The sequence below is a fragment of the Podarcis vaucheri genome, assembly GCF_965113315.1.
Source record: "Podarcis vaucheri genome assembly, chromosome: 2".
Classification (NCBI taxonomy): Eukaryota; Metazoa; Chordata; class Lepidosauria; order Squamata; family Lacertidae; genus Podarcis; species Podarcis vaucheri.
In genome coordinates this window covers 123780993-123796583 of record NC_138760.1, presented here as the reverse complement: position 1 = coordinate 123796583, position 15591 = coordinate 123780993, and the positions used below count along the sequence as shown (strand labels likewise).

The 15591-nt window shown below is 46.0% G+C and overlaps 1 protein-coding gene across 1 annotated transcript; it reads left to right on the top strand.

Annotated features, from left to right (window-relative positions):
• The first annotated feature begins 8720 nt into the window (after positions 1-8720).
• LOC309524764 (uncharacterized protein) lies at positions 8721-14446 on the top strand. The gene is made up of 3 exons (XM_082209775.1): positions 8721-9481; positions 10450-10579; positions 12486-14446. Exons 1-3 carry the CDS (start codon positions 8762-8764, stop codon positions 13574-13576), a joined length of 1941 nt encoding a protein of 646 aa, XP_082065901.1. The 5' UTR covers positions 8721-8761; the 3' UTR covers positions 13577-14446.
• The last annotated feature ends 1145 nt before the right edge of the window (positions 14447-15591 follow it).

Sequence of the window (15591 nt, the reverse complement as noted above, 5' to 3'; positions counted from 1 at the left end):
TTTATAACAAACAAACATAAAAGAAAAACAAACAAACAAACAAATATAATTTCAAAATATCCTTTCATAGACTTCTTTCCTCGGACTTCCCCATACCTCCCCTTTCTGCATCCTCATGTCCAAATTTTATAGCAACTTATACATGTTCTTTCCCATCCTAATTCATCATAGTCCTTTCTTAATCTGATCTTATATTACTGCAACCCTTTCTCTCTGTAAAATCTCGACATTCTAAGCTTCATCAAGTTTATAATAGTTCTTAAGATAAATCTTGAATTTCTTCCAGTCTTCTTCCGCAGTCTCCTTTCCCTGGTCACGAATTCTGCTCGTCATTTCCGCCAATGTCATATAGTCAATCACTTTCATCTGCCATTCTTCCAAGGTGGGTAAATCTTGTGTCTTCCAATACTTTGCGATCAGTATTCTTGCTGCTGTTGTTGCATACATGAAAAAAGTTCTGTCCTTTTTTGGCACCAATTGGCCGACAATGCCCAAGAGAAAGGCCTCTGGTTTCTTAAGGAAGGTATATTTAAATACCTTTTTCATTTCATTATATATCATCTCCCAGAAAGCCTTAATCTTCGGGCATGTCCACCAAAGATGATAAAAAGTACCTTCAGTTTCCTTACATTTCCAACATTTGTTATCAGGCAAATGGTAAATTTTTGCTAGCTTAACTGGGGTCATGTACCACCTATAGACCATTTTCATAACATTTTCCTTTAAAGCACTACATGCCGTAAATTTAATACCAGTGTTCCACAACCTTTCCCAGTCAGCAGACATAATATTATGACCAATGTCCTGTGCCCACTTAATCATAACTGATTTAACTGTTTCATCTTGTGTATTCCATTTCAACAGCAAGTTATACATTCTTGACAATTTAGTAAGCAAACTTTGGCCTAACATCGCCAAAGAAACTGGAGGGTGCCCAGAACAATTTTCATATATAGATTCCTGGCTGAGCACATTAAATAAAAATCCTCCATGGATAAGGGAATGCAAAGTCCAACGATGCAAATTATTGGCTGTAAAAGCCGAAGCTAGGAAAGGAATCTTGCCAAATAAACTCAAACCCATTTTTGAGGGACCAGAGGAAGAGGTGCTTCTATCTCCACCCTATGCTACCCCACATCGAAGGGAGCCTAATTCAAACCCTCCACCAGTTGTAACCCCAAGGCAAGAAAGTGGAATGAATAATGGGGGGTGGAGTCACAGAACTTGATTCCTTGATAGATTATGATAAATATCTTCAGGAGGCATTGGAGTCCTATAATGAAGCCCAAGCAGAAGTGGTTATTCCACCTGTGAGTCCCAGTAGAACTCCATCTACAGTCTCTTTTAGTGGAATAACTGATTGCCTACCCCAAACCCCTGTACATCCAAGTCCTAGAGAATTATTACAGAAGTTACAGGGAGACCTTGATCGGTCAGCAAGCAATACAGCCAGGCGTATAAAGCTGCTAAAAGAACGCCTTGGGACAAATACCATCCCCTATGATTTGAGGCCCCTAGAGCAAAGCGAAGAGAAAGGTCACGTAGTAGCCCCTCTTAGAAGAGTATTTGATGCACTTGAGGAGCCTGTGCTGGTTAATGGGCAACCCGGACCACGGCCACCTCGAACTTCGATCCTCCAGTACATTCCATTCACAACTACGGATCTGATGAATTGGAAAACACCCCACCTTTCGCAGAAAAACCTCGGGCTATGATGGACTCGGTGACTTCAATAGTAGATACTCATAGTCCTACTTGGACAGATTGTCGCCAGCTCCTGAATACTCTCTTCACCACTGAGGAAAGGAGAGACATAATTGAAAAGGCACAGATATATTTGCGTGAGCAGGCCAGAGTGGGAAATATTTATAATATTGACCGTCATCTCCAGGACAACTTTCCCTTGGAAGATCCTAATTGGGATCCAAACAATGCAATTCACCTGGCCAGGCTTAACACCTACTGCCAGATGCTTGTGCAAGGTATCTGCAGGGCATGCCAGAAGCCCACTAATATGTCTAAAGTCTCAGGAGGGTAGACGTGTTACCCATAACACTGTTTCGTGTTCGGTGCACACCCACAAAAAGACTTAAGTTGTCACCTTTTGAGCTCCTGTATGGGAGGCCGCCCTCCTTTGTTCAGGATATTCCAACTGACCTCAAACAAATAGGAGACCATGCGACACAGGGACAAGTGCAATCTCTCTCCCGTGTTTTTGTCTCTCTCCCGTGTTTGTTTGTTTGTTTTTTATCTTAACAGGTGGGCCCTCGAGCGCACGCCGTGCAGCATTGCCATGCCGATTCATCAGCTCCAGGCTGGCATAGCATATGGGTGAAAGAGTGGAAACGAGATCCACTTGCACCTAAGTGGCGTGGACCTTACACCGTCTTGCTCTCTACTCCAACAGCGGTGAAGGTAGCTGAGGTGACCCCCCTGGATTCATCACTCCCGTTTGAAGAAGTCCGAAGGCAGTTGGACATGCAAAGGTGACCCCTCTAATCCTTTAAAACTGACTCTCTCCAAAAACCCCTGTATCTAGCCCTACGGGGAACGGACTAGGTCACGGGCAACATTAGACGACCGGCCTGCTGCAGCCACAACACTGGAAGCTGGCTGACCTGCGCACGCCTGAAGCTTGAGGAGCGTCTGAACCAGAGACTGTGAGCGGAAAGATTCTCTTATACAATTGATTGACTGCCCCCTTGTGGAACAATTATCAGAGATATTACACATTGGGGATCCTTGGGATATATGTTTTGGTCTTGGTGGTTCCCCATTTCTGTCACTGGGGGAATTATATTGGGACTAATATTTATCTGCTATCACAATAAGGTAATCTTTTGTGGAAGGAATGCATATGCTAGACATCAACATGATTTTATTATTAATCCTGATCCCTTGGAAAGGGGAAGGGTCCTTGAATCTGACCAAATTGACTAAATATGGATTCCGCCATGACCACAATATGTGGGTAGGTTTAGCTGAGATGGTAGCCAATGTTGCAAATAGGACCAATTGCCTTGTTTGCTCTCTTGGGCCAGATGATTCAGAGGGAGGTATGCCCTTATTACCGATACCATTAGATGCCATTGGTATGGTAAGCGAAATACCACACCAAACAGAAATACAGAATTTCCCCGGATGGAACTCAACTAAACCAATACGAGTTATACCTGTACAAGGGGAATTCTGTGTACATAAATCATCAGATGCAGCTGATTCTACCATGATAGGCTCTTCTCATTGTCACTATACTTGGGATTATATTAAGAATACCTGGGCAAACGGTACTACCTATCGAACTCGGAATGCCTTGCCCTGTGCACCTTCTTTTATTCATGCATGGAAAGTGGTATGGAACATAACTGTGACAGAAAAAGGCAATCTAACATACTGCACTGTGAACTCTCTACCTCTTTTGATACTTTGCCTTATGCACTCCACATACCAAAACCCTCAGACCCGATGGTTGTGGTGGATATGTGGAGAATGGGCATACAAGAAACTCCCTTCCAAATGGAGTGGGACTTGTTTCCTGGGATGGGTGTTACCACCAATGTGGATTATGCCCACTAGTTCAGCAAAGCGAACACGAAGAAACGCTGATATTTCTCATATAGCAGGAGGAAGTACCCAAAGTTGGAGCGGTACTGATGATTGGCCACCAGAGCGCATTATAGCCTATTATGATCCTGCCTCCTGGAATCCTGGTGAGCTCATACAAGGGGCACGGGATCCTATTTATAATCTAAACAGAATGATTCGATTGCAAGCAGTAGTGGAACTTGTAACCAATGTAACGGCCCAGAGTTTGAGACTTATTGCATAACAGCTGGATGAAAGTAGAGCCGCCTTTTTGCAGCTGTAAATGGGAATGGATTATGTACTTGCCAAGCAGGGAGGCCTATGTGGAGTCTTGAACTTGACAGGGAATGCCTGTTGCTTTAACATTTCTGATAATGGTGAGGCAATCCGTGTGTTGGCCACAAAGAAGGAGAGTATAGCACATGTCCCAGTACAAACATGGGAAGGATGGGATATGGGATGGCTCATCAATTTGTTACCTAAAAGGGATACTATTGTCTTGCTTGTTTTTCTTGACAGTAGTAGTGATGGTTTTATGTATGATGCCATGTATCATTTCATGTTTTAGAAGTACAATTAGCAAGATGATTTCGAATGAAACTCTACCTCATATCATGGCCCTATACAGAGCTTTAACTCAGGAATATGATGAAGATCAAGCTATCAAGGACACTTGGTGGCAAGGTCCTTGAGCTTGAAAGGGGGGGATGTGGCATCTGAATATAGACTGCATTTTTAATCAAGGCATATATTGGCTTATATCTTGATCAGGTTCCTAAATTAAATGGGCTTAGATTTTCAAAAGTATTCATGCCAGGCAGACCAGCTGCTTAAGAAAACACTGACAGTGTTTTCCTTCTAGACAAAGGGGCCCCCCCTTTGATTTATAGCAGAAAACAATTCTCAAAGTCGTAAAAGCTGGAATTACAGACATGTTATAAAAAGGGCAGAGACCAAACATAATAAAACCGTTAAACTTGAGCCACAGGACAAAAGGCCAAGAGCACATGGAAATGAGGCTGTAAACTGTTTCTTCCTTTTTTACTTTGAGGAAGTTTATTCTTTTAAAAAGCTATCTATGTTATGTATTAAATATATTGTCTTAAATGTAATTATGCAAAGGATTTAAGAAATGCTAGATTTCATATAGTTGTATTTAGCCCCCCTTGTCAGACAAGAGACGCCAATCATGACAAATGGTTGTCAGACCTTTGTTTAAAGACCTCCAAAAGGAGATATTTCATTGATGATGCATGAGAATATGAACCCAAGGTCTCTGACATCTGTTCAAGATAAAATTTTAAAATTATTAACCATCTGTTTTGGAGGGCAAGGAAGACAAGAGGTGAGCTGGTAATTAAGATTCCTTGTTGAGACACATGTAAGATATATTACTACTTATTTGTCATTTATAGATGTAACAATATATAGCTCTTTGTGTTCCATATAAGGACAGGAGGATATGGGTGTATCTCTTAGAATTAATTATAGCAATCAGCCAATAGGAAATCCAACCAGGCTGATTGAACAGAGGCAGCCACAGGAGGAGCAAAGGGGGCTGGATTAAGGGAATATAAGTGCTGGCCATTATGGCAGGGGGCCAGGCCAGAGCTTGGTAACCATATACCACTGTGCCTCTTATTTATTTGTCTGACAAATAAATTATTTTTTTAATTTCTCTGTTGCTGCGTTGAATATTTCATTCCAGCTAAGCGTTAACCACAAGCAGGGTGCTACAATGTAGCTGCAGCAGACAAAGGAGCCCTGACTAACCTGGATTTCCTTTGGTGAAGCTGGTGAGGTTTTCTCAAGACGAAAAGCAATAAAGAGAAAATGCAGAGCTCAAGTGCCAACCAGCTTTAAACCTATGTGAAAGCATTTATAAACCACTTAATTTCTTATTCTGGTTTTTTTTTAAATCTCTTAAACGGTGCACAATATAAAATCAATAAACCACAGCATTGATAATACAACACGAATGGTGTAAAAGCATATGAAAACAAGGAAAAATCCAGGGAATTCCTCTCTTTTTTAAAGAATCTATGCCTAGCCACCTTCCCTGGAAGGAGTTAAAACCAACAAGAAGCTCGTTGCCAGAGAGGACTGAAAAGGGGGACTGTAAATAGTGCAAAGTCCCTTCCTGTTCTCCTTCCTTCCCCCCCCTCTCCCCACCCCCTACTCTATTCCCGGGATCATCTACCTTTTGAATTTTTGTACCTTCGGCTCTTGAGTTAATGAGATGCTGCCTTAAGAAGTCTTTGCAGCAGATCTCAGGTGCAGGTAATTTTTCAAAAAAATAATATTATTATTTTTAAAGGCTTGGGTGGGGGTGGGAGTGCCCTGTTCATTTTTGCGGGTGGGGAGGAGGAGAAAGAGAAGAAATTCGGACCCCACCCTCAACTCAGGCGGTTCCCCTCTGGCGGATTTCTGAAAGGCGTTTTGGTGTTAAAAACTTAGCAAGGCGAGAGAAAGCACAACTGGAATGACTGCAATGGGTCCTAGCAAGGAGACATAAGGGAAAAAATATAGGTATACACACACGGGGAGGGGGGCTTTTGTTGCACTAAGGGGGTGGGAGACCCCATACCTTCCTAGAAAAAGAGTGAGGAGGAGAAATTTAAAAGCAGTTTATGGCAAGGGTATAACCACAGACTTCAAGATCCCTAGCTGCATTCAAACTACAGATGGGTAGCCGTGTTGGTCTGCCATAGTCAAAATAAAAAAATTCCTTCCTGTAGCACCTTAAAGACCAACTAAGTTAGTTCTAAGAACTAACTTAGTTGGTCTTTAAGGTGCTACAGGAAGGAATTTTTTTGCATTCAAACTATGCATCTAAAGCACATTTTCTCCACCCCCATCCCTGAAACCTTGGAATAGTAGTTTGTTAAGGGTGATAAGAAATGTAATTTTGTGTGTGTGGGGGGGTGTTAAACTACAGTTCCCAGGATTATTTGTGGTTTTGTGTGTGTGTGTGTGTGTGTGTGCTTTAAATGTTCCGGAGGTCTGTTCTTAACCTGAAACTGTTCTTAACCTGAAGCACCACTTTAGCTAATGGAGTCTCCTGCTGCTGCCGCGCCGCTGGAGCCTGATTTCTGTTCTCGTCCTGAAGCAAAGTTCTTAACCTGAAGCACTATTTCTGGGTTAGCGGAGTCTGTAACCTGAAGCGTATGTAACCTGAAGCGTATGTAACCCGAGGTACCACTGTACACAGCTTGGGTGTCTCCAGACAAGGCACTTTATTGAACATTCATCCCAATTCATTGCCAATTTAAAGAGCATTCATTTGAAGGTTAGATGATGTTGCATCAAAGCGGGAAGCGAGTTCAGCTGTAATTTTGCAACCTGAATTTACCAGTACAGTGGTACCTTGGGTAACACACACTTCAGGTTACAGACTCCGCTAACCCAGAAATAGTACCTCGGGTTAAGAACTTTGCTTCAGGATGAGAACAGAAATTGTGCTCTGGCAGCACAACGGCAGCAGGAGGCCCCATTAGCTAAAGTGGTGCTTCAGGTTAAGAACAGTTTCAGGTTAAGAACGGACCTCCGGAACGAATTAAGTACTTAACCCGAGGTACCACTGTATGTGATTAGAAGCCACCTGCAAAGTAGCAAAGACCTGCAAGCACCAGCTCCCGCTATTTTGCAGGCTGCTGCCACACGACTGACAGGGAGTCGTATTGAATTCCTGTGGAAAGGGAACTGCCAGGTAATCCTGGTTCTGATTTCTGAGGATTGCCCCCCTTTCCCATGGATTTCCACTATGTGGCTTAAGTTTTATCACCTTTTTTTGCCCGAGCTTCCCCCGACCCCAGCCCCCAGAATAGGCTGCTATCTGCAAGCCTTGCGAGCCCGGCAGGAACTCCCGCTGGACTCGCAACACTTGCGGACATCTGCGCAAAGCACCGGGCGCCCTCCGGAGGGCGCCCCATGCTTCGGCCTGCAGGTTGCTGCCCACAAGCCTTGCGAGCCCACGGGAACTCCCTCCGGGCTCGCAACACTTACGGATAGCTTCCTGAAGCCTGGAGAGCGAGAGGGGTCGGTGCGCACTGACCCCCCCTCGCTCTCCAGGCTTCAGCGAAAGCCTGCATTCGCCCCATAGGACGCACACACATTTCCCCTTCATTTTTGGAGGGGGGAAAGTGCGTCCTATAGGGCGAAAAATACGGTAAGTCGCCCACCACCACTCCCTCGGATTGCCCTGTTTCTTCAGGGCCTATGCTGGCATGAGCCCCGACTAAGATGGGATGGGAGGCTTATGCCTGGTTGAGCCGGGAACCAACTGGCTGAGCCAGAGATCTGCTGGAGCCTCAGCTGCTCAGCCCAGCAGATCTGAGCACAGGATTGTGCCCTGATTCAATAAAATTCTGTTCACAAGATCAGAAGCACTAGAATGAAAGTTGAAAGCTTAGGTAATAAATGTTGGAAATGTAAAGAAAAAGAAGGAACGCTTTATCACATGTGGTGGAAATGTAAAAAAGTGAAAAACTTCTGGAAAATTATTTATAATGAGATGAAAAAAATGTTGAAATATACATTTATTAAGAAACCAGAAGCCTTTTTACTTGGCATTGTAGGAGATGATATAAATAGAAAGGATTGTAAATTGTTTTTATATGCAATGACGGCAGCAAGAATACTATTGGAACAAAACTGAAAGCAAGAAGAATTACCGATGAAAAAAGAATGGAGGATGAAACTGATGGACTATGCAGAATTAGATAAACTAACAGGAAGGATTTGAAACCTGTGGGACCAGAGATTCTCAGAGGACTGGAGTAAATTTACGGACTATTTGAAAAGTAATTGTGTGATGAACAGATTACGCTAGTAGGTTTGCAATAAGTTTTGTAAGGTGAATTATTAGAAATATTGCAAAAAAAAAAGATAATGAGAAGAATTATTAGTTAAAAATATCTAATGGTAATATGAAATTAAGAAATGCATAATAAGTGATAAGTAAAGAAATCATCAGAGGTGTTGACGGAAGTCCCAAATAAATTGTATAAGATGAGAAGTGCTGTTGTATGAATGTTAATTAATATGTTAAAAATTAATAAAAATGTATAAATAAAAAGAAAGTTGAAAGCTTAGTTTCTTTCGCTTTCCAACAGGAATAGGAGGAAATCCTGTTTGGAGTAGTCCTTTGGCGTCATCCCCTACGCACTGAAAACGCATGGCAGAATATATTTCTGTGGCATTTGCAGAAAACAGTTGGCATGCACTGAAATCCTGCAGGAGGCGGAATTATTTGCTCTCTCCTTGCCCTGTGGTCCGAGGCTGCGCTGGAGCAAAGGGGCCGGATCCTGAGGTGAAAATGGAGGAGCAGGAATCGGCAAGCCCGGAGCTGGAGACGGGATCAGGGAGAGCAGGCGAACCCCCTGGCATCCTTCAAGCGGGGACCCTCACGCAGAGTCCCAGAGAGGTGGCACCTCCGCAGCGCATGAAAGAGGAGCCGGAAGAGGGCCTGTCGTCTCAGCGCTGGGAAGCCCAGTGGCAAGAGTTCCTCAAGGCCGTGCAATGCCCTCAGCCTGGATGGAGGAGCCCACTTCTTCTTCCACATCCTGCGCCAGCAGGCCGCACAACAGCTCCTCTGCTCCCTGGCAGCTTGGAAGGACGGCTTCAGAGCTTCAGACATTTCTCCTACCAGGAAGCCGCGGGCCCACGGGAGACATACAGTCGGCTGCGGGAGCTTTGCTACCAGTGGCTGAAGCCGGAGAGGCACACCAAGGAGCAGATCCTGGAGCTGGTGATTCTGGAGCAGTTCCTGGCTGTCCTTCCCCAGGAAATCCGGAGCCGGGTGACGGAACAAGGCCCAGAGACCTGTATCCAGGCTGTGACCCTGGCAGAGAGCTTACTGCCGAGACGGGAAGAAGGAGAGCAGTGGAAAGAGCAGGTGAGCCCCTTCCGGCGATGGGATGTCCCCGTTAGTGTCCGCATGAAAAGCAGGTGGTCTATTGCCGAGCTATGGCCCTTCTTGTTTGTTTTAATTTATTTAATCAATTTTTCGACCGCAAAAGACACATACCGTATTTTTTGCTCTATAAGATGCACCTGACCATAAGACGCACCTAGTTTTTAGAGGAGGAAAACAAGAGTAAAAAAAATCCTGAATCAAATGTTGTACTAAACTACAGTGGGACCTCTGGTTACGTACTTACCGTAATTCGTTCCAGAGGTCCGTTCTTAACCTGAAACTGTTCTTAAGCTGAAGCACCACTTTAGCTAATGGGGCCTCCTGCTGCTGCAGCGCCGCCGGAGCACGATTTCTGTTCTCATCCTGAAGCAAAGTTCTTAACTACCTGACTTTTAGAAGACATCGGAAGGCAGCCCTGTTGAGGGAAGTTTTTAATGTTTGATGTTTTATCGTGTTTTTAATATTCTGTAGGGAGCCACCCAGAGTGGCTGGGAAAACAGAGCTAGAAGGAATAATAATAATAATAATAATAATAATAATAATAATAATTGTACCCCGCCCATCTGGCTGGGTTTCCCCAGCCACTCTGGGCGGCTTCCAACAAAGATTAAAAGATTTAAAATAAGTTAAAATGTCACACATTAAAAACTTCCCTAAACAGGGCTGCCTTCAGATGTCTTCTAAATGTCAGGTAGTTGTTTATCTCTTTGATGTCTGGTGGGAGGGCATTCCACAGGGTGGGTGCCACTACCGAGAAGGCCCTCTGCCTGCTTCCCTGTAGCTTTGCTTCTCGCATGAGGGAACCACCAGAAGGCCCTTGGCGATGGACCTCAGCGTCCTGGCAGAATGATGGTAATATAATATACGTAGTAAATAATAATATAAGTAATAAATTGTTGTTGTTGTTGTTGTGCTACCTCAACTAAAACTTTCACTATTGTTTCCAGGGGACAGAGAGGCTGAACCAGGAAGTGTCTGCGAATATCCCAGTGGAAGATGACGCAGTGCTGGAAATCACCCAGAGGCCGCTGTGCAGAGAGGTCAAGCAAGAGGTCAAGGAGGATGTCAGCTCGCTTGGTAAGTGTAAGCAGTCCATGGATTTTAGTTGCGGCTGTGGGGTGCTCGGTGGTGCTCTGGCTCCTGCTTGTGGGTTTCCCGTGGGGGCATCTGGGTGGCCACTGTGAAAACAGGATGCTGGACTAAAGGGGTCATGGGCCTGATCCAGCAGGCTCTTTTTAAGCTCTTAAAAGTAAAGGGACCCCTGACCATTAGGTCCAGTCGTGGCCGACTCTGGGGTTGCGGTGCTCATCTCGCTCTATAGGCCGAGGGGCTTGGCAGGGGTCACTCACACACTGCTATCCCATGTTTCTCGGTGATGTCAGCTGCCAGGTCCAGGATTGTTTATAAGGCCTGGTGCCTCTGCAAGGAAAGAGAATCAGTGGGATCTGCAGCAAAAAGTTGCATCGTGGAACACTCCTGTTCAGGGTACATTCCATTCTCTGCCCCCATGTTTTCCATCCCACCAATCAGCAGCCAGCATTCTGTGCACACTGAGCATGCTCAGTCCTCAGAGAACTGTAGCTCTGAGGGGCATAGGGGGTCTCCTCTCAGCACTCTTAACAAACTACAGTTCCCAGGATTCTTTGGGGGAAGCCATGACAGTTTAAAGTGGAATTAAAGGTAAAGGGACCCCTGACCATTAGGTCCAGTCGTGGCTGACTCTGGGGTTGCGGTGCTCATCTCGCTTTATTTGCCGAGGGAGCCGGCGTCCAGCTTCCGGGTCATATGGCCAGCATGACTAAGCCGCTTCTGGAGAACCAGAGCAGTGCACGGAAATGCTGTTTACCTTCCCACCGGAGCGGGACCTATTTATCCACTTGCACTTTGACGTGCTTTCGAACTGCTAGGTTGGCAGGAGCTGGATCCAAGCAACGGGAGCTCACCCAGTCGTGGGGATTCAAACCACCAACCTTCTGATCGGCAAGTCCTAGGCTGTGTGGTTTAAAACACAGCGCCACCCGCATCCCCAGCACCGCTCTTAACAACTAATAAATCAGGACAATGTTTGGACAGTCCATTATAAATCCACTACTAAGGCACTAACCTACCACACAGAATTGTTGTAAAGATAAAATAGGGAGGAAGAGAACCATATACCGTGGTACCTCCGGGTTAAGAACTTAATTCGTTCTGGAGGTCCGTTCTTAACCTGAAACTGTTCTTAACCTGAGGTACCACTTTAGCTAATGGGGCCTCCCGCTGCTGCCGCGCAATTTCTGTTCTCATCCTGAAGCAAAGTTCTTAACCCGAGGGACTATTTCTGGGTTAGCGGAGTCTGTAACCTGAAGCATCTGTAACCCGAGGTACCACTGTATGCCACCTTGAGCTCCTGGGAGGAAAAGATGGAATATGAGTGCAATCAATCAATCAATAATATTATTTATTGAATTTATACACCACCCTATACCCAGAGGTCTCAGGGTGGTTCATGAAAAAGATCATAATATATAAAACAAAAATAAAAGCAATAACCCAATAATACATACACACCTCCCCCAAAAAAGAGCCACTTTTAAAAAGGGTATAGGATGTTGATCAGGTCAACCAAAGGCTTGGTTAAAAAGGAACGTTTTTGCCTGCTGCCTAAAGCTGTATAATGAACTCTCCCCTGGGGGAGAGCATTCCACAGACACAGACTCACTGCAGAGAAGGCCCTGTTCTCGTGTTGCCATCCTCCGGACCTCTCAAGAAGGAGGCACACGAAGAGGGCCTCAGATCTCAGGGTCTGGGTAGGTTCATATGGAAAGTATTGCAGTTCTGATCCGTTTAAGGCTTTATAGGTCAAAACCAGCACTTTGCATTGGGCCCGGAAACTAATTGGTAGCCAGTGTCGTCGGACCAGGATCAGTGTAATATGCTCAAAGCATCTTGCTCCGGTGAGCAACCTGGCCGTAAACTAATCCACCTCGTCTCTTGATTTCAGGAGCTGACGAATGGCCTGGTAAGGATGAGAGGGAGCCACATGGAGTGTTGATGGAAGTTGCTGATCATCAGGCAGTGGAAGAAGACGATGGGGAAGTGGATGGGCCAGAGTGGGAGCAAGGGAGCAAAGTGGAGGAATGGCCAAACAAATCCATTGCTTATGAAGGCGGCCACTTCCACGAAATCACAGTGCATCAGAGAAGCCACAGCAGGGAAAGGAGGAACAAGTGCGACGTGTGTGGGAAGGTGTTCAGAGACGAAGCTTACCTTAATAAGCACCAGAGAACCCACACCGGGGAGAAACCCTACAAATGCTCAGACTGTGGAAAGAGCTTCCGTTGGAGTTCAGACTTCCACAGGCACCAGAGAACCCACACGGGAGAAAAACCATACAAATGTGCCGACTGTGGGAAAAGTTTTCGCCGGAGCTCGAACCTCCATAGGCATCGGAGAATCCACACGGGGGAGAAATCGTATAAATGTTCGGAGTGCGGGAAAAGTTTCCGATGCAGCTCAGGCTTGATTAGCCACAGGCGAACCCACACCGGGGAGAGACCCTACGAATGTTCAGACTGTGGGAAAAGCTTCCGGCTGAGCTCAGACCTTATCAGCCACAAGAGAACCCACACCGGAGAGAAACCCTACGAATGCCCTGATTGCGAGAAATGCTTCCGTCGGAGCTCACACCTTAATACCCACAAGAGAATCCACACGGGGCAGAAACCCTATAAATGCTCAGATTGTTCCAAAACTTTTTCGGACCGATCCAACCTTCTCAGCCACCTGAGAATCCACACCGGGCAAAAGCCGTACACGTGCTTGGATTGCACCAAGACGTTTTCCAATAAATCTAACCTTCTCAGCCATCAGAGAATCCACTCAGGAGAGAAGCCGTATGAATGCTTAGACTGTGGGAAAAGTTTCAGCGTGTGCCAGTACCTAACCAGGCACCAGAGGAGACATACGACAGAGAAGCTGCACGAGTGTGTGGATTGTGGGAAGAGGTTCAGTCAGAGCCAGTATCTTATCCGCCATCAAAAGCATTCACACAGGAGGAAAATGGGAGTTTGCACCGTAATAGACATACAATGAACTTTACAGGAGATGGGAACATTATCAATACTTGAATTGTCGGAAGAGATGTTGAACCTCAACACAAATCTTAATAAACACCAGAGATTCTACACAGAACTGGAAATCCTACAAATCTGTGTCACAGGGTAGTTTTCTTTTCATTCAACTCATATTCCTCGTAGAGAATTCCCCGCCTTCCAGATATCTACGTACAGCTAGAGAGAATTATAAGCTTCTAAACAAACAGCGCAGGGCTGTTGTCCACATGGTTAGTGTTTCATGTAGCCCATTTGCCTCACTGGATACTGGAAAATCAGCCCTAGAAAGAACAGGTAGCTAGGTTCACCTTTTAGCAGTTGAAGTCTTAAAGCAGGGATAAGGAACCTGCGGTCCTTCATCTGCCGCTGGGCTCCCATCTCCCATCATGGTCCACCGGCCAGGAGTTGCAGTCCAGCAACATCTGGAGGGCTTCTAGATCCCATCCTTGCCTTACGGCAGGCATGCCCAACTCCCAAGAGACTGCAATCTACTCCCACTATTAAAAAGTTGTTTAGTTTTTTAGGGCAGGGCGGGATCACATGATCCACCGTGATCGGCCAGGGACACCCCGCAATCGACCAGTAGATCGCGATCGACCGGTTGGATGTATATTTTTCTTTGTTTGTGGTTGTTGCTGTTGGTTTGTTTTGTGTGTTGTTGTTTTTTTGAAAATTTAATAAAATATTATTTTTAAAAAAGGGATGTCAGTAATTACGTCCCATCTGCCATTTCCCTCACAGAGCTGCAGGGCCGGCCCACCCATGAGGCAAGGTGAGCTGATTGCTGCAGACAGCAGGATCCACAGGGGCAGCTGATCCAGCCTCCTTCACGTGCTGCTACCTCGGTGACAGCGATGGCTGAGGCACACTCCTTGGAGGCCGAATCTTCTGCCTCCCTGGCAGCCGTCCCACAATGCATCCTCTGCTGTGGCCTCTTGGTGAATAGGAGGCACTGCTAGACTCCTCCCAAGGGCGGAAATGGCGGGGGATGGGACCTCCTGGAATCCACACCCACCTGGCATGATTCAGAGTGGGCCCCTTTCCCCCCACCCCCAAACGGCCTTTGATTCTCATTTCAACTATAAGGAAAGGTTGATGGAGATCGCCACTCACCCCTTCTTCCCTGGCAGGGAGGGGAGACACCATTTTGTGGTTCGCCTCAGTCGCCAAAATGTCTTTGGCCTGCCCTGCAGAGCTGCCATTTGCAGAGTGGTTTAAGAGTCAATCGCCCTCCCCAGGCAACTCTGAGAACTGGAGCTCAGTGAGGGGAGTAGGGGTTCTCCAACAAACTCTCTGCCTCCTTCACTGCAGCTCCCAGGAGTTTTCCAGGGGAAGCCGCGGATGTTTAAAGTGGCATCGGAGTGCTCTGAATCTAAGCACAGATTGGGGTTGCACACAGAGACATTTGAAGGCTCCATTCAAGGTTAGAGATGAAATCTGCCTGCGATGGGCCATCTGTGGTCCTTGCTCTCATTCGGCCCACAGAGATAGGGTGCAGAGAGAGCATGAGATAGTTCGTGTGGGAGCTTATAATAATAATTTATTATTTATACCCCGCCCATCTGGCTAAGTTTCCCCAGCCACTCTGGGCGGCTCCCAATCAGTGTTAAAAACAGTACAGCATTACATATTAAAAACTTCCCTGAACAGGGCTGCCTTAAGATGTCTTCTGAATGTCAGGTAATTATTTATCTCTTTGACATCTGATGGGAGGGCGTTCCACAGGGCGGGCGCCACTACCGAGAAGGCCCTCTGTCTGGTTCCCTGTAGCCTCACTTCTCACAATGAGGGAACCACCAGAAGGCCCTCGGCGCTGGATCTCAGTGTCCGGGCTGAACGATGGGGGTGGAGACGCTCCTTTAGGTATACAGGACCGAGGCCGTTTGGGGCTTTAAAGGTCAGCACCAACACTTTGAATCGTGCTCGGAAACGTACTGGGAGCTTCAAAGAACTCTGCCCCAAAACCATCTGATTTATAGCTAACTAGCCTGTTCG